Genomic DNA, 19,231 nt, shown 5'->3' with positions numbered 1-19,231 from the left:
AAAATATCCCCTCAATCAACTTGAATATAATTAAAAAAACCAAGATGATAGTACAAAAAAGTCTTTAGACACCAATTTATAAAAAAAATTTGAATCTAAGGATAATTTAGTCAATTTATTTTACTTAAAAAAGTGAATTTTTTTTTAAAAAACCTAGACACTTGTTAAATAAAATTTGCTTTTACAAGTGATTTAATCATTCCATCCTATTTTAAAAAGTTGAAAAGATAGATTTGTCTCTGATTAATTTGACAATAACTAATAGGCACAAAAAAATAAACCATACCACACCCAATAACAATTTCAATAATTTGGTGTGTAAATGATAAAAACATCATTAAACTATAGTCATTCCACCCAAAACATCATTACACTATAGTAATATAAAGTGTTTTGGACCTATGTGTATAATGAAACATTGCGGCTATATATATATATTATTTTTCTTATAATAAATGATATCTAACTATTTATCAACTGAAAAAGTTTCCATTAAAAGTATGGGCCTGGACCGCCGACTTTGAACCTAGTCACAAACAAACAGTCACTGGCTCAGTGGGCATTGTAGCCCAAATTTAGTCTGGGCCAGATTCTTAATTAATTCTCGAATGACAGCCGGATTTTCTCTGACCCTTCAAAAGTCTGTGAAATCCCAACCTGGTTCTCTCTCCCAGCTAATTTGTCTAGGGTTTTAATCTACTACTCGATCCAAACCCCAGGTACGCGTTTTCCTTGTCAAATTTTGATTTAGCAGTAAAAGTGGAGTCATGGATATAGACAAGTCAGTAGTTACAATGGAAGCAGAGCAGAGCAATGGTAGTGCCGGAGGCTTATTTGTTCCTAAAAAGGAGAAACTCGAATTTCGGCCTCCTGAAAGGAAATCACTTTTAGGTATTATTTTTTATCCATCCATCCATCCATCTATATATTTATCTATATTATAAATAGAAAATTAAAAATTAAAAATTTGAGTTGATAAAATTAGGTTTAGATGTACTTGCGATTGCGAAACGAGGAGGATCTGATGCAAATGGAGGAGGATTTAAGGCTCCAAAGGAAAGAGCTACAACTTCTTTTATGGCGTCGATTGATGAAGAGGAAGAGGCTACTGAATCTTCTGGATTAGATGAAGTAGAAAACGATGGTGGAAGTGAGAGTGGTGTACGCAGAAATGTAAATAGGCGATATCGGGAAACCTCCTCTAGCGAGAGTATGACTTCACTTTATCTTCAAGATGTTCTATTTTTTATTTACTTATTTACTGAAATTTCCTGTATTTTTCTCTTCTAATTGTTTTTGAATTATGCATACCAGAAAGTGCTGTGACACGAGAGGGATCGCATAGTAACACACACGGAACTTCTCGTTCTAGAGAAAATCTGTCATCAGATGTAAGTCAATCTTGTTGTTGATATTTCGGTACTCACTAATGCATTTCCAAGAAAGTGATTTTTTTACTTCAGCTTTGGTTAGTAAAAGTACAGAACAGCAATGAGAAATAGGACAAAAGTTTTAATCTATTAATAATGTGATATTTTGTTGATCCTTGTAGAATTTTAACAATGAAACTGCCCTTGAATTCTATTGAGACAAAATGTGTAACTTCTGAGGTTCATGATGCTAACATCTCTATGTAGAACTGGATATGTTGAACAAACCTACTAAGAAGCTATTAACTTCTTGATTCCATAACATGTAACTTTTGACTCCTTGGTCTGTTTTAGGTGTTTTGATTAAACAGTTCTACTATAAGAATTTGAAGGGATAAGTTTCTGCCATAACAGAATTACTGCTGTTATTTTCACTTCCATGTGCTTACTGGCTCTCTGTAATCAATGTTTTCCCACAAACATAGTTTAGTAGAAATCAGGGGACTAGGGTGGAAGGGGATTATACCTTGATGCCTTGAATTATTGTGCCTTTTTCACTAAACACTTCTTTGGTATTTAGCAATTATTTTTACGAGATTTTGTGGTTTGTAAGAGTACATACTGTATATGGTGTCTAATTTTTCCATGTCTCTTAATTGAAGGATTGTGCTACTTATACCGGGAGTTCCCGGAGTGTTAAGTCTAGGAGTCCTGGGAGTGAGAGAGATGACCGAGGTAGGGATAGAAAAGGCCTTAAAGATGATGCTAGGGATGAAAGCAGGAGGGGGAGAGACAGGCACAGCAGTGATCGTGAAGAACGGTATCGTGGAAGGGAAGCACGTGGACGGTATGAACAGGAGTATGATGGAGACTATGGAAGAAAACGAAGTCGGTATGAAGGTTCAAGGAGGACACCAGGTATGCAGTTCTTGTTTTTGCTTTTATCCAATGCCTTTCCACTTTACAAACCCACAACAAAAGATAATGAGATTAAACAAAATGATACATGGTACAAACTATCCAAGACTCTCCAACCCTCTCTCTCCTCAAATATTTCCCTGCCTTGCATAAAAACAATGAGGATCTCTTGGAACTCTGTTTTCAAGATCAACATTTTGACATGTTTAAGAATTTCTATATACCAGTTTATGGGATTGTCATCTGTCATGTCTTAGTTATGCGGACTTTAACTATTTATTTCGAAGAATAACAATGTTCCATTATTGATCCATCTCCTTACCCCCTCCCCCGTATTCCTCCCCACATAGAAGACTAAGGTGAAAACCCTGAACAAGCATGATTCTGTAGTTTAGAACTGCAGATATTCTTGTGCAACTGTCTTAGGATCCTTTTCTTTTCTTTCCTTCTTTCTTTCTTTCATTGTAGATACTTCAAGAAGACTGCCATTGGGAATTTATTCATTCTAATACAAAAATGTTGATCTTGCAGGCAGGTCTGATTGGGATGATGGGAGATGGGAATGGGAAGAAACACCTCGGCAGGATAGTTATAATACTAGCCGACGCCACCACCCTTCCCCATCGCCAATGTTTGTTGGTGCCTCACCTGATGCACGATTAGTTTCCCCATGGATGGGTGGCCAAACACCTCGCAGTAGTGGTATGTTAAGGGAGTGTAATCTCTTTTGGAATTTTGCTTGTTTTAGATGGTGCTAGAGGTTCTATTTTCTTTCTCTTGTTGACTTCGGGCACATTTCCTATTGTAATACACAGGTTCTGCTGCTTCTCCTTGGGATCACATTTCTCCCTCGCCAGTTCCAATACGTGCTTCTGGATCATCATTTAGGTCTTCCACTTCTAAATATGGTGGGAGGTCCCATCAACTTACTTTTTCCACCACAAGTGCGCCATCATTGGAGGTATTATTAATTAGTTGACACCATACACCTTCTTTTTTTCCCTTAAATATTTTATATAAAAAGCAGTCACATCTAGCAGATTCTACTGTAAAGACACTATTTTATCTCTCTCACATTGAAGTAGGTTATGGTCATGCTCTGCCTCATATGGTCGCTTGTGTGATTTAACTTATTGAAGTCATTATTATATTTAACTTCATTTCTGCAGGATGGTGAAGGAGATAAAACTTATTCATCCGAGGAGCACAATCATGAGATTACTGAAAGTATGCGTCAAGAGATGGAATACAATTCTGACCGAGCCTGGTAATTTGTTTTCTGGTATTCATATGAGATTGCAAACACTACTAGTTATTCATCTTTGGTGGGATTGAAATTTGTGGGTTTTTTTATAAGCTTATGAGGATGACTGAGTCATATCAAACGCTTGGAAGAAGATTCAACTGCACAGATCTGAAAATGTCATTTTGTTTCATTGGTTATGCTTAGTTACCCTTCTTTATCTGCATACTTTCTTAATCCTCCTTGGCTTTACATGTTACACGGACTTTTTAAGTTTTGTTAGCAAAGTTCAACTATTTGACCTTAATTCCTATGCGATAGTTCTGCTAAGGAATGTTGTTTTGATTGCTGATCCTTCTTTTCTCAATGATTTCTTCAAGAATTTGAAATCACAGTATATTCCTTACAATTTTTTTCTTCTAAATGGAGTTTCAATATAGGTACGATAGAGAAGAAGGCAATACAATGTTTGATGCTGATAGCTCATCATTCTTCCTTGGGGATAACGCCTCATTCCAGAAAAAGGAGGCAGAGTTGGCCAAAAGACTGGTATGCTTGAAATGCCTAAATACCTTTTCTATTTTCCTCTCTCTTTGTGTGGCAATTTTTTTTCTTCTCAAAGCATGAATGTCAATTGTTTGAGGCTGTTGATCATATCATATATAATGTATGTGATGGATGCAAAATGTTTGTTAACTTTTAATTTATTTCACGTGCCCATTGTAAGGCTCAAATTCACCATATTCTTTTCATGTAGACAATTGGGATTCGGGAAATTTACAAAAATATTAAAACTGCTGGAGCTGCTACGGTTCTGTCAATAGCGAAGTAGTTTTGTCATGTGTCACAAAGTGACTGGTTAAGAGATGCCAAATTATTTTTGATCCCTTTAAATTTAGAAATGTGTCACTTTGGCGCTTATAGTATAAACAAATCTTTCAAAGTCACCCATATAGTTTTCACAAAAGCTAATGGAATTTTCACTTTTTCCAACTTCTCTTTCACTTTTTAAGATATTTGTAATGTTTCCTTTCAAACTTATATCCACATAATAATATCTAAAAAAAATTAAAAACCAAAAAAATACATAACAAATTAAAAAATAGCCTTGATAGATGTGATGATATTTCATTGCCATAGCTATCTTCAAAATTTATCTATATTAACCTTATGTTTCAACAAGCTTCAGTGTAGTCCTTGGAAATATTAGCTAAAGGAGGAAGCTTACCTCCTCATCTTTTCTTTCCAAACTTTTATACATGAAATCACATATAACATTTTTAATGATTTATTCATATGCCAAAATATTTTGAAAGTATGAAACATTACAATACACATAATATGGCCTGTGCAGCCTTTAAGAGCTTCTTTGGTCCCTTACTTTTCTAACTTTTGTTGCTTTGTTTTAAAGCAAAGCAATTAAAATACTAAAAAAAATACTAAAAAAGTGTTTGCTAATGATCTTAAAAATTAGATGCTTAACTTTTGAGGCTGGAAGGTGATTTTTATAAGAGCAAGTTAAAGGTATATTAACTTCTACCTTAAAAATCACGGGAAGTGATGCTTCTTGAGATGGAAGGCTGCTTATTTTATTTAAAATACAAAAATAATCATAAATATTTTAAAATTACAAAAACATCTATATTGCAGTTTACCCTAATATATATAAACTCTACCATGAAGTTTCTTAATTAAATTATTTAGTAGCTTTATTTACTCATAAAAAAACTATGTAATGTTCTGCCTCTTCTTTTTTGTTATGTTATTTGTTATATTTTTATATTTTCCAAAGAGAGAATTCATTTTTTAAGCAATTTAATTTAAATTAAGTTATGTCTTTGACAGTAATTTTAATTTCAAACAGTGCAACAGTAGACTATACTGGTACTTGACAGATACTATTGATTAGACATGCTTTTGTTGTTTTCAATCCTTAATAGTCTTATTTACCATAATTTCATGCCTGGAGCAAGACCTAGAAAAGAAATGTGGTACCACTCTATGCTGTTTTCAGTTATTGTAGAAATCTGAAGAGTTACTTTACTGCACAGGTTGTGCTCTTGATAAGTAGTGGTTCTGCTATATAGCATTCTATCATTAGGTAATTGAGTCGATCAATACTTGACAACTGATATATGTTTCAGCTGTTTTTGTTAAATACAGTTGCTTAATCCGTCGCTTTTGTTTTTTTTTCAGTATTATGAATAATTTTTTAGTTATTCACACTGCTTCCTAACTGTGGCATCATTAAACAGGTTCGAAGAGATGGAACTAAAATGTCACTTGCTCAAAGCAAAAAGTTATCTCAGCTTAGTGCTGATAATGCCCAATGGGAGGATCGGCAACTTATGAGATCTGGGACAGTTAGAGGTACCGAAGTGCAGACTGAGTTTGATGATGAGGAAGAGCACAAGGTTATTCTTCTTGTACATGGTAAGTAAATGTTATGCTAACTGTCATGCTTAATTAATACCAGAAATAATATACATGATTGTTATTTCCTCGCTAAAATTTTCATCATCCTGTGTTGCTATAGACACAAAGCCTCCTTTCCTGGATGGAAGAGTTGTTTTTACCAAACAAGCGGAGCCAATAATGCCCCTAAAAGATCCCACCTCAGATATGGCCATTATTTCAAGGAAAGGATCTGCTCTGGTCAGAGAAACTCATGAGAAGCAAAGCATGAATAAATCACGTCAGCGGTTTTGGGAGCTTGCCGGCTCAAAACTCGGTGATATTCTTGGTGTAGAGAAAACTGCTGAACAGGTGATAATTTCATATCATAATGATGATATGATTTAAAAAACTTTCTTATTCTGAAAATAGGTGGTAATTTACTGTTTGTTTCAATCACAGATTGATGCTGACACTGCAGCTGTTGGTGAGGAAGGTGAAATTGATTTCAAGGAAGATGCAAAATTTGCACAGCATATGAAAAAGGGGGAAGCTGTAAGTGATTTTGCAAAGTCAAAAACTCTATCCGAGCAGCGGCAATATCTACCTATATATTCAGTGCGAGATGAGTTGTTGCAGGTTTGACATTTCTCCATAAGCTTAGCTTATTTTTACAGACAATAATTGGGCAACCACTTTGATTCCTCATCATTCAAGCATTGAAAAGAATGTATATACTGCTTGTTTTGGTCATATTCCCATTTGTCCTTTTATTTTATGGAAAGAGGGGATGGGTTCTTTTTCAGAGGGCCGAGGGAAAGGTTGATCCACTTGGAGGAGCAGATAATGTAATTTAATGATCTGATCACATCTATCAAGGGAAGAACATGGAATGTTTCTGCTAAAATACTTACCATTTCCTTTCCTATTTTTGTTATTGTGGTTTTGTACGACATGGTGCTTGGAACCTTCTTCAGCATGGCATCATGGTTGTGCTTTATGCCCATGAGTTGTAGCTGAATTGCTGTGCTATCCTTCCTATCTCCTAATGGGTTTGGATTTTGAAGCTACTTGTAAAAGAAAAAAAAATTGTAGCGATTGATCATCTTCACTGATTTATTTTTTCTGCATTTTAATAGACCACAATTCACTGTATAGTTTCCCTTTCATACTGTTGGTGTGCACTGCACAAAGTACTTGGTTAAAAATTCCGTCTGGCCCTTTTTATATCATTTATTTTGAACCTGCATTGGGCAGGTCATTCGTGAAAATCAAGTGATAGTTGTTGTTGGAGAGACTGGTTCAGGAAAGACAACTCAACTGACACAGGTTCCTCCTTGTTTATATTTTCCTTCTCTTATCATACAGAGTTTTTTATGGTTTATAAGAATGTATATCTATGCACCTCAGTAACTGGAATCTGACTTGTTTATTTTTTTTTATAGTATCTCCATGAAGATGGGTATACAACAAATGGGATAGTTGGTTGCACCCAACCAAGGCGTGTTGCAGCCATGAGTGTTGCAAAAAGAGTTAGCGAAGAGATGGACACTGAATTGGGGGATAAAATAGGTTATGCCATTCGTTTTGAGGATGTGACTGGGCCAAATACAATAATTAAGGTGATTAACTGGTTAGTTGTTGTAGTAAACATTTTTAATAATGGTTTCTGAAAATGCCACCTGTGATGATTTTTTTTTTGTTGTTGCTGAAAAACAATGAATACTGGATTATGAATTACAAAAGAAAGGAGGAATAATGGATGTTCATGGAAAATACCTTAGAAGCACCAAGTGTTATTTTGAAAAGAAAAGGAAGTAGAAGAAAACCCTGAAAATGATAGAATTCAGCGTCTGGCAATGAAGAGAAGAGTTTCCTGAGAAATTTAACTATTCAAGTGTAAAAAAACTATTAAATGGCAGATACATGCACTTGCCTGTACTTTAATTTGTACAAGATTTATAACATTCTAAAATTTTTGCTCTACATTTTGCAGTACATGACTGATGGAGTACTCTTGCGTGAGACACTGAAAGATTCTGACCTTGATAAGTATCGGTATGAGAATTTCTAGATTTCGAGTAACTAGATAATTTTACAAGAAAATTTCAGTGTTATGAAAACAAGACTGAAATGGTTGGCTGATTGTTGCAGTGTCATTGTCATGGATGAAGCACATGAGAGATCATTAAGCACAGATGTGTTGTTTGGGATTTTGAAAAAGGTGGTTGCCCAGCGTCGTGACTTCAAACTCATTGTGACATCTGCAACTCTAAATGCGCAGAAATTTTCAAATTTCTTTGGGAGGTAACTTAAGAATGGCTTTTACTAACAAAATGTTAGTTGTATCAAGGTTGTTTTTCTTTTTCCATGTGTTGTTTGAGAACATTATGCATAACTAGAAGCTTCTCAATTCTAATACTCTTTTAATTACAGAAAAAATAATCTCCATGTCTTGCATTCATTTGACCAACATAAGTAATTTCTGAATCTGTTGCAGTGTACCTATTTTCCACATCCCTGGAAGAACATTTCCAGTAAATATCTTGTACAGTAAAAGTCCTTGTGAAGATTATGTTGAAGGTGCAGTGAAGCAGGCCATGACTATCCACATTACCAGTCCTCCTGGCGACATTCTCATTTTCATGACTGGCCAAGATGAGATTGAGGCGGCCTGTCATGCTCTTGCAGAGCGCATGGAACAGCTTACCTCCTCCTCCAAGAAAGCAGTGCCTAAACTCTTAATACTACCCATATACTCCCAACTTCCAGCTGATTTACAAGCGAAGATATTCCAAAACGCTGAAGACGGGGCCCGCAAATGCATTGTCGCCACCAACATTGCTGAGACTTCTTTGACTGTAGATGGAATTTATTATGTCATTGACACGGGTTATGGAAAAATGAAAGTCTACAACCCAAAGATGGGTATGGATGCTCTCCAAGTTTTCCCTGTTAGTCGTGCTGCTGCAGATCAGCGTGCTGGGCGTGCTGGTAGAACTGGTCCGGGCACATGTTATAGGCTTTATACAGAGAGTGCTTACCTAAATGAAATGCTTCCCAGTCCAGTTCCAGAGATCCAGCGGACAAACCTTGGCAATGTGGTTTTGTTGCTCAAGTCGCTTAAAATTGAAAATTTGCTGGACTTTGATTTCATGGACCCACCACCACAGGACAACATCCTTAATTCTATGTACCAGTTGTGGGTCTTGGGTGCTCTAAACAATGTTGGTGCCCTTACTGATCTTGGCTGGAAAATGGTGGAGTTCCCATTGGATCCCCCTCTAGCTAAGATGCTCTTGATAGGTGAACAGTTAGGGTGTATAAATGAGGTTTTGACAATTGTGTCGATGCTTTCAGTGCCATCAGTGTTTTTTCGGCCCAAGGATAGAGTGGAGGAGAGTGATGCTGCAAGAGAAAAGTTCTTTGTGCCAGAGTCCGACCACTTGACTCTTCTTAATGTTTACTTGCAGTGGAAAGAGCACCAGTACCGGGGAGATTGGTGTAATGATCATTTTTTGCATGTCAAAGGATTACGAAAGGCTAGAGAGGTTAGATCCCAGCTGCTAGACATTCTCAAGACATTAAAAATCCCGCTAACATCCTGTGGGTATGATTGGGACGTTGTACGGAAAGCCATCTGCTCTGCATATTTCCACAATTCAGCGAGATTAAAGGGTGTCGGGGAGTATGTTAATTGCCGGAACGGAATGCCTTGTCATTTACACCCAAGCAGTGCTCTTTATGGTTTAGGCTACACTCCAGATTATGTAGTCTATCATGAATTGATCTTGACAACAAAGGAGTACATGCAATGCGCCACTGCAGTGGAGCCCCAGTGGTTGGCTGAGCTGGGACCAATGTTTTTCTCTGTGAAAGATTCAGACACCTCAATGCTGGAGCACAAGCGAAAGCAGAAAGAAGAGAAAACAGCAATGGAAGAGGAAATGGAGAATTTGAGGAAGGTGCAAGCCGAGACGGACAGAGAAAGCAAGGAGAAGGAAAGGGAGAAGAGGGCAAAGCGGCAGCAACAAGTCTCAATGCCTGGGTTGAAGAAAGGCTCTTCCACATACTTGAGACCGAAGAAGTTCGGTTTGTAAATGTAAATTATTTTGTACTTCTGGTCAACTGTTACCGACTCCTGGCAGAAAATAGGAATGTTATACGAGAGAATTTTGCCCCCCTCTGTTGTAAAAAGAACATCGAAATTAGAGTTGCTGATTGTAAGAGTATACGAGTGCTTGGTAATTGATGTCAAGGTTTACTGACAGCATTCGAATCATTTCATGCTATGCTGTCTTAAAATTGTGACAAATCATATCATGTTTCTGTCATGGTTCTGCAGATTGGTCGATGGGTTTTAGCTACATGGAAATGTGTGCTGTGTAGCAGAAATATCGTGTTGCGAGCCTGTGATGGGCCAAGCCGAAGGCGTGCCTTCATTTAGCTTGGACTGAATATTTTCCAAGTGCCGGAGTCTCCTGCCGAATTAACCTCCTATAATACTAAAACACTTGGGAAATTAATGATGCTCCACTATGATAAATGAATATTTATTTTTTTTTTCAATTCAGCCTTCTTTTTTTTTTTTCAATTTCTTTTTTTTTTTAATTTTATTTATTTTTCCTCTCACAATTTTATCTTTTTTTTCTTGTGTATTTAGATTTTTTTAACGATTATTCAGATTATTTTTATATTATCAAATTAATTAGATCATATCAAGATTATTTTCACACCATTAGATTTTAAATCCAGGCTAGACCAAGTTAGCTAGGTCACATTAATATAACTCTTACATGATTTAATTTTAAACCCGAATTAGGTAAAAAGTTAGGTCATGAGATTTTTTATTATTTTTATCATTTTATTTTTCTTAATTTGATCCTTGATATTTTTACCGGTAGATCAGATTGTTTTTAAACCTATCATGTTAATCAGATCATATTATAACAATTTTTATATGGTTTAATTTTAAATCTGAATTATAAAAAATCAAATCAAAATATTTTCAAGTTAACTGGGGTATGTTTATTATCAATATTAAATAATTTTATATAACTTAAATATTTTTACTACGTTTTTTTTTATTGAAATTCCAGCGTAACGTTTATATAGTGCAATTTATTTCCCGTGGTATTTTTTTTTGCCTTTCACGATACCAGAGATAACTAACTACTTTAAATTGTTATTTTATTTTATTATTCTTATTTTATTTTTAGTATAGCAGACCACCTCGCTGGTCTTGTTGATCTTTATTAAAATCTCTGGAGTAGGGTATTTTTTAGGTTTTCAATAGCCGTGCACACCAATTTTTTCATATACCCAAATTTTTTCCCCCTATGTACACATGATTTTTCTATGCAAAGTAGATATTATATTTTATTATAAAAACTGTACATCGCCAATATTTTAACTAATAGTGTATAAAATACAATAACCTTCACATAACACAATAGCCAACTCGTAACTAGCCAATAATAACTCTGATTTTTACACCAATAATATAATATTTTAAAAAAAAAATTCAAAGAAATGCATGTATATTGTTGTTTTTTTGAATTCAAAAAATTCAAAAGTTACTGTTGTTTTTTTACGAGTAAAGCACTCACAATGTCCGAGTGTTGACATTATGTGATTTTATTAAATATATTGTTGTTTTCTTAGTTGATGATTATACTCTTAAAGCAATACAAAAGTTTAAAGGTTGTTTTCCTTTGAAAATTAGGTTTTTTTAGTTTTAAGGTTTTAATATGTTTTGGTCTGTCTACTTTAATCTTCTTTTTTTCTAATTTTAAATTATTTTATATCTTTTTTCTCAATAAAAAAACATTAAAAAAAATAAAGATTCTAATCTTGTTCTATTTTTATTTTGAAATATAAATGGTATACATGGTATCATTTGAACCTTTTAATTAGAGTAAAAGATTTATTCCCATCAAACTATTCTAAGAGGGTTCCATTTGATCAAATATTGAAAGTCCAAGGATATACTACATGTAGATTATCCAAAACTATTATTATAATCACCTTATTAAATTTCTAACTCCCAAGTCGGGGTTTCGAATGATCAAATTTGAAATTATGATGGACTAGTGAAGGTTTTGAGGAAGAAGAAAGCCATCCCTGAGTTAATCAGGGCATGATTACTCAATCAATCTGAAGTCCATGTCTCTCTACCAGTACCAGCCCAAATAAGAAAAATCGCTACAAGCCAGCGCAGAGCTCACACCGAAATACCTTCTGTCGCTTGTAAGGGAGGGAGGCAAGTAGCCCATAGAGAAAGCCCAAAGCGACATTTCTACCAGATTCAGATGCTTTTTAACCCATTCATGCCGCCAGCAGCACAAAACAGAGGATTGATGAAAGGAACTTGATCGTCATTTTTATCCTATCATTAGGCAGTCCAGAGGTATACTTCTAGATTGACCGCATACATGTTGAATGTAACATTATTTCAGAGATGCACCCTTGCATGTCCAAATTTCACATGAGAAGAAGAGCCAAAAACACAAAACAAAAACCAAATCACTTATCAAATTCGTAACTACACTTTCATAGAAGCTTGAAGCATTCGCTAAAATTGTAGCGTCCGCTAATGCAGTAAACCTCTCATGGTATTTATTTAATTGTGTGCTGCCACCAACGCCATGTGCTCGATAAGGTCCAGCACTCGGTTGCTGTAAAAAAGAGCAATTCAGGTTGTCATTCATCATTACTGTAAAACCAACCACAATTTACATCCCCAGTAAATACATGGAGCCTGCATGTCTGCGCTTACACAGGCCTCCCGTAAAAGAAAGATGCTATACCTGTAACCCCACTCGTTGTCGTACCAAGAAACAAGCTTCATGAAGGAAGCACTCAATCCTATACCAGCTTTGGCATCAAATATGCTTGACCTGGAATGAAACCAATGTGTTAAAACGCAGAAGGAAATTTGGTTAATTAGCCAAGAAGTTTTTGTCTTGGCTCATTATAGTTCACATTCAGCAGTTATGTTATTAGTTTTTAGTTTTTAAATCATAGACATGTGACTAGCATGAAACTTCTAATATTTGAAGGACTAAGACTGTATGAGGTAGTTGAAGAGGTTTTTCTTCAGACCCTCCAATATCCTTGCAATTGTATTCCAGCTTCAATCTCATCTAATACTACGTTCTGCTCTTTATTTGATTTCATTTCATTTTCCTTAAATCAGATCAGCGCCACTAGAAGATCAAATAAAAGATCCTTTCATATTTCACAAGCAAGTCTAGTTTCTAGATAAAAGATAGAAAAGGCACAGGTCGTGGAAAGTCGGAGTAGGCAATTATAGGCCAAAAAGTAGCAGCACAGTGGGGCGTCAATTAACATGATCTCTCAAGTTTTCCAGGATACTTGAGCATGGCATTATAAAATTTGTTGAAAAGTGCAATCAATAGAAGTCACAAACCAAGCATTCTTAACAAATGATGATATTAATAGTTGTTCAAAATGAAGCAACCCGGCACACACACATGCGCGCGCGCGCAGAGGGACAACTAAAGGGAGGGAGATTTACCTTGAGTCACCAAGAAAATCACTGGAGACAACATCATCGTCAGTATACCCAAGAATGCCCTTAAGTGGGCCTTCTGATGCGTACCTTGATTTGAAAATCACAATTTTAACTCAGTTATTGCCACTAAACTATAACCAGCAAACTATCAAAGCCCTCCATTCTGGCCCAACCCCAAACCAAAATTCAGAAAAATATGTGAAGATAAAAACTAGCAGATTTACTTAATAGCTGCCTTGACATCTTCATATGATGCACTCTTCTCAAGTCGACAAGTTAAGTCCACGACAGAAACATTAGGTGTTGGGACACGGAAGGCCATTCCAGTAAGTTTTCCGTTGAGTTCTGGAAGAACTTTTCCAACAGCCTACAATACCAAAAAACATGTTTGTATGCCTTTTTGCCAAACTTAAGTTGGATAAAATCTCAAGTTTGTATATTCAATTCCATACCTTTGCAGCGCCAGTGGAACTGGGAATGATATTTTGTGCTGCTCCTCGGCCACCACGCCAATCCTTCCTTGATGGACCATCTACAGTCTTTTGAGTTGCTGAACAAAAAATTCGTTACACACCTATGCAAGACAATGTGCTGAACAAAAACCCCATGAATGCAGAAATATGCATGGGAGACAGACCTGTGGTTGCATGGACAGTTGTCATTAAACCTTCAATGATACCAAATTCCTCATGAACAACCTGAGAAATGAATTTACAAGAAATTAAGGGATGTTAAAGAGGTAAAGGAGTTGCTTATATATTTACAAGCAAAAAGAAATAAAAATTGCACAAACTGATTGGATCTGCAAGAGTATCGTGTAAAGAAATACAGGGGAAAAACTGCAAGTGAGGTTTTCCCAACAAGTGACCAGTAGAACAGAAAAGGAGTAATAAACCTTGAAACTTCAAAATGAGATCAGACCTTAGCAAGAGGAGCAAGGCAATTGGTAGTGCAACTTGCATTGGAAACAATGTCCATGTTTGGCTTGTATGTCTTCTCATTTACTCCAACTACAAACATCGGAGCATCAGCTGAGGGAGCTGATATGACCACTTTCTTCGCACCACCCTGCAGAGCAATGTCACAAAGAGCTCAATTTGTAGTGCATGGATCTTGATATCAGAGAGACAGACAGAGCAGAGACTAGGAGAAATTAAGGGCAATAACAGTTAATACCAACCTTCATGTGAGCTGCAGCCTTCTCAACTGTAGTGAAAATACCAGATGATTCAACCACATACTCGGCCCCAAAATCACCCCAAGGGATCTCTGTGGGATCCCTGGATATATGAGTTTAAATGTTAGATCAAAGTGCTAATATTGCAATAAAAACTCTATCGAGATTCATGTTGACAATTGATTCAAGATGCTAAGAAATAAGTTACAGTAAGCCAACACATATTTCAGGTCCTGTACAGATATGAGCGCAAAAATAAATCCCCAGAAGCAGTACCTTTTGCTTGTAATTTTGATTTGCTTCCCATTGATTTCCAAGTTGGAATCATCTAAGACCTTGATGGTTCCACTGAAAACGCCATGAGTAGAATCATATTTAAACATGTAAGCCTGGATATGTGGAGGGCAAAAAAACAAGTTAATTATAAACAATTTTTGTGGCAAATTAAGGAAGCTTCCAGTAAAAAAGATTTTCCCCTGCACCCCCGCCCCCTTTTTCCCAAAACACACCATTTTCCACGTTATCAAATAGCTATAGCTAAATTAATATACAGCAAAAGGCTTGCCTCTTTTAATTCATCTTCAAATTCTTCAAGTATTCATGCAATACAAGGATACACTAGATCCTATACATCTATATGATCAATTATATCATAAATTTCTATTCAGTTTTAATGATCTGGCAGCTAATTCTAAGACTTGGGAACCACAAGACCAGGACAATGCCAAGGCATCCAAGTTACAAAAGCCAACACGCCATAGCCCTCTACATAACCAATTGCCATGCAAAAAACGCCTGCTGAAATGGAACAACAGTATGAGTTCATAGATGTTGATATAATAAAAGCAATATCATCAGATCATGAGAAAAGAGATCTTGTGAAGTTATCTATATGGTGTTGGTGGCTTTTCAACCATGCTGCAGAGCCAATTAGATTGGCTCCAGAATCATGAAAAGGAACTCATGCATCTAAAAATGCATGAGGTGTTGAGAGAGTTTGTATTTTGTGAATGAAAATGGAAATGAAAGGCACCAGCAAAACATTTGCATGAGCAATATGCTAGCTCCTGATTCCATGCATCTATGTGAAGATCACCAAAAAAATCAGATCTTGATCCATGCTGCTTGAAAAACATAAAAGGAACTACAAATCAAACACCACCTTCTATTTCCAAAATGACTTGCAACATCATGTACCAACTCCATAAGCATTCCACAAACTATAAGACTTCCCCCCAGTTTTTCTTTCAGGGAAATGAACTACTGGACATAATTTGACAAATTCAAACAAATTTGCAGTAATAATATCATTGATTTTCATTAAACATCTGAAAGACAACAATACTTGTGATTGGATGTTACTACCATACTTGTGTTTAGAACAGGTGAAAGGATATATTTTTACACCACATTCTAAACACAGAGGGAAAAAATCAAGCAAAGCCCCACTTAAGTGGTTTCAAGAAAATTACTCTGTTTCCAATAACAGCACCGGTCTAATACTATAATTCAATGGATATCGATGCAGTAATTGTGAAAGCATATATTTTTACACCACATTCTAAACACAGTGGAGAAAATCAAGCAAGTGATTTCAAGAAAATCACTCTGTTTCCAATAACAGCACAGGTCTAATAACATAGTTCAACGACACACTAAGCCATCGTACACATGACGATGAAAGTAAAAACAATCCAGGTAAGAATTAAGGCTTCTTTGGTCTTCATTTTTCCTTTGCTAACAAGGTGCCAGGATCTCAAGGCTCTCTGAGTACCTGACTAACCCCTAATCATGTGAAGTGCAATAGTCCAGAGATACCAAACAATTTTTGGGATAAATACCAGGGATGGCCAATAAAAGGGTTCACGGTGGGGTTCACCCAGGCCTGTTCTTATGACATAACAAAAGAGGCTAACATGTAAAACAAAAGCAGCCATAAAAATGAATCACACAAAAGAAGCTGAGGAGTAAACGTTGTCCATCCAACCATATCTTCAAAACTTGACTTACAATAAAGAAATCTAATCATGAATCCTTTACCATGTAGTTAGCATCAATGAAAGGATCGTTCACTGCCACCACATCAATATCATCCCTGAAAGTTGCTACTCGCAAAACCAATCTACCAATACGACCAAAACCTGTACCATTGTAGACTTCTATTAGTATTTGAGAATTTTTGTTTATGTTCCAAAGAATGTCGGTTACACTTCAAGATATATTGTAATCCATGTAGCATCCAACAATAAATAAGCAAAACAGAGCAAAAATAAAATTTAATCATGAGAAAACATACCATTGATTCCAATCTTCGTCTTTCCATCAGCCCGCGATTCTATTTAAAATAAAAACAAATGAAACTAGTATATCAGTAAATACACCTCCCTAGTCCGTCCTGCCCATTCAAAAATAAGAGAACACTGAATACAAAACAGTGGCTTCTCACTTAAAACTGTGGGAGGCATTTCGGTAGCTGTGGCCTTGATGGGTTGGATGCTCCTTCCACTGCATGTCCTGAGTAGTTCAAAATGTTTCAGAATTAGTTTAAAGAAAAGGCATGCTGGCGCACATGTACCTATATATATATGTGGAGATTTTAATATCAAATTCTTCAGTACTCAACTGTGAGGAAGATGACCCTGTTGGAATTGAAGTGCCAAAAATGCTCTTCAAAGAGTTAAAACTAACGCTAGACACCTGAGATTACAAGGAGAAAAGGAAAGATTAAAACTAAAAATGGCCAAAAGTTACATACATCTCTAAATAGTAACTGGCACTTCACACCACTCATCAGCTATAGACAGACACATTGTCAAAAGCTTAGTCTATATATGAACATTAATGCATTCTTTATAACGATTAGAAATTATTAAAACTAAATAAACTCAAAATATAAGAGCTATAAGCTAAAGAAGCACAGGGTTTAATAATAATTGATGATAATACCGATCTGATATCACCTTTTTTTTTTTTGAACAGTTTGTTTTAAAACAAGCTTCTGTTTCATTTTCCTCAGTTTTCTCGCCAACCAAACAGATATAAGTAACTCAAAACCAGTATAACTGAAATCAAATAAATAAATAAATAACCTGTATACACTACTATCTATCTTATATCTTTCATATCTCTCGTTATTTGCAGATTTAACTTCCAAGTCAGGCAACTTCCATATTTATTTTATTTTTTCATGAATAACAATTTCAATATCTAGTTTTAACTCTACTTTTTTTTCTCTCTCAACAACCAAAAACCAAAATCAAGCTCAAACAAAGTGCGACTAACGGACTTTCAAAAAGAAAGAGTTGATAGGAGAAAAAGGAGCAGATACCTTGAATCGATCGGACGGTGAAGGAGAGAAGTCGGAGCGGGAAGCTTCAACAAGAGGAGCGGCGGGCGTAGATCTGAGAAGACAAGAGAAAGCCATTTGTACTGAGTGCAACACCAAGCTCTTTCTCTCAAGAACCCTACTACTAAACCAAGGCTTGGTTTGCGGCTTTTGAGAGGGAGCAGAAGGCGAGGAAAATGAAAGAACCAAAAAAAAGAAATGGTAGTTGTTGGTGGCGTTTGATCGTATTTTAAAAGCAAAATCGAAAGTGTATTTAACAGAAAGAGAAGGAAATTTTTAGCGGAGTTTCTTATGAGGGACGTCCTTAGCTCACTTTTTTATTTTTTGTGTATCTCTCTCTCTCTCTCCAAAAAAGCAAACTATCAGCGGGTGAGTTGTGTTAATGTACGAGCAGGCACATTGTTTCTGGTGTGAGCTCTCTTGTTCTCCTGATTTTATATTCGGTTGGTTAAATGGCAAAAAAAGTGGGTCAAAGGTTTTTAAGTGAAACTTATTTAAAATGTATTTTTGATATTTTTTAAAATAATTATTTTATTATTTTTATGTATTGATGTCAAAATTAAATTGTAAAAAATAAAAAATTATTATTTTAATATATTTTCAAGTAAAAAATAATTTAGATATATACTAAAAAATTAAAGAGCATAAGTATGACTATGGCGAGTGTTTATTTTATTTATTCATTTTTTTAATAAAAAAAAATAAGATATTCGAAGAGCATATTTATCCAACTAGAAATTTATTATCAGTCATGGTTGCTTATTGCCCTTGGTATTCTTTACAATAGACATGTAAAACTAGAAAAAACAGAGCTCCACACAAATTCCGTGAAATTGTTTGTACGGAGACAGTGCTAGAACAACTATCATTAGGGGATTGCAACTGTGTGAAACACGGAGGCGAGTTTGTCGTGTACTTTCGGAGCTGAGAAACCCTGGCCAGGTCCTCGAAAGCCACGTCAGCCAGTCTGGGCCAGTTTGTTTCTTTTCCTGTTTTAAAATATTAAAACCATAGTTTTGAAACCCAATCCAGTTATTGATCCGGTCAAGTGATCTGGTCACGGGTCAGATGGGTTGATCCGGGTCAACTAAAAAAAAACCTATAAAAAAACACCTCTTTTTGGCGTCTCTCTTCTTCTTTCTTCTTATTCTTTATTCCTTCTTTAGTGCACTACAAGAGTAGCAACATACCCAAAAGTCACAATTAAATCCATCACTAAAAAAAAATAGAAAACAAAATTTCCAGT

General features: G+C 35.7%; 2 protein-coding genes across 2 annotated transcripts; one reads left to right on the top strand and one right to left on the bottom strand.

The window, feature by feature from the left end:
* The first annotated feature begins 617 nt into the window (after window positions 1-617).
* On the top strand, window positions 618-10,207 carry LOC7492959 (pre-mRNA-splicing factor ATP-dependent RNA helicase DEAH7). The gene is made up of 16 exons (XM_002316112.4): window positions 618-891; window positions 986-1,210; window positions 1,315-1,391; window positions 2,033-2,288; window positions 2,820-2,990; window positions 3,104-3,249; window positions 3,458-3,555; window positions 3,972-4,080; window positions 5,787-5,964; window positions 6,068-6,297; window positions 6,388-6,564; window positions 7,183-7,254; window positions 7,371-7,547; window positions 7,922-7,983; window positions 8,080-8,232; window positions 8,426-10,207. Exons 1-16 carry the CDS (start codon window positions 768-770, stop codon window positions 10,023-10,025), a joined length of 3,855 nt encoding a protein of 1,284 aa, XP_002316148.2. The 5' UTR covers window positions 618-767; the 3' UTR covers window positions 10,026-10,207.
* Window positions 10,208-12,281: 2,074 nt separating this feature from the next.
* On the bottom strand, window positions 12,282-18,301 carry LOC7481599 (glyceraldehyde-3-phosphate dehydrogenase GAPCP2, chloroplastic). The gene is made up of 14 exons (XM_002315035.4): window positions 17,968-18,301; window positions 17,263-17,336; window positions 17,086-17,153; window positions 16,936-16,974; window positions 16,680-16,780; window positions 14,916-15,028; window positions 14,643-14,742; window positions 14,384-14,530; window positions 14,100-14,160; window positions 13,915-14,012; window positions 13,687-13,829; window positions 13,466-13,549; window positions 12,735-12,824; window positions 12,282-12,602 (listed from the first exon to the last, which is right to left on the bottom strand). The coding sequence occupies exons 1-14, from the start codon at window positions 18,061-18,063 to the stop codon at window positions 12,548-12,550; spliced, it is 1,269 nt and encodes a 422-aa protein (XP_002315071.2). The 5' UTR covers window positions 18,064-18,301; the 3' UTR covers window positions 12,282-12,547.
* Window positions 18,302-19,231: the final 930 nt, after the last annotated feature.

Source organism: Populus trichocarpa, chromosome 10, assembly GCF_000002775.5.
Source record: "Populus trichocarpa isolate Nisqually-1 chromosome 10, P.trichocarpa_v4.1, whole genome shotgun sequence".
In the NCBI taxonomy this organism is placed as follows: domain Eukaryota; kingdom Viridiplantae; phylum Streptophyta; class Magnoliopsida; order Malpighiales; family Salicaceae; genus Populus; species Populus trichocarpa.
This window is presented reverse-complemented; position numbering and strand designations above follow the sequence as displayed.

Coding starts and splice junctions, on each gene's coding strand:
- LOC7481599 (XM_002315035.4), bottom strand. CDS start 18,063: ATGGCTTTCTCTTGTCTTCTCAGATCTACGCCCGCCGCTCCTCTTGTT. Junction 13,550..13,686: donor GATGTCAAGGCAGCTATTAA/GTAAATCTGCTA, acceptor TTTCAAATCAAG/GTACGCATCAGAAGGCCCAC. Junction 12,825..13,465: donor GATTTTCTTGGTGACTCAAG/GTAAATCTCCCT, acceptor GTTTCATTCCAG/GTCAAGCATATTTGATGCCA.
- LOC7492959 (XM_002316112.4), top strand. CDS start 768: ATGGATATAGACAAGTCAGTAGTTACAATGGAAGCAGAGCAGAGCAAT. Junction 1,211..1,314: donor GGAAACCTCCTCTAGCGAGA/GTATGACTTCAC, acceptor TATGCATACCAG/AAAGTGCTGTGACACGAGAG. Junction 7,984..8,079: donor TCTGACCTTGATAAGTATCG/GTATGAGAATTT, acceptor TGATTGTTGCAG/TGTCATTGTCATGGATGAAG.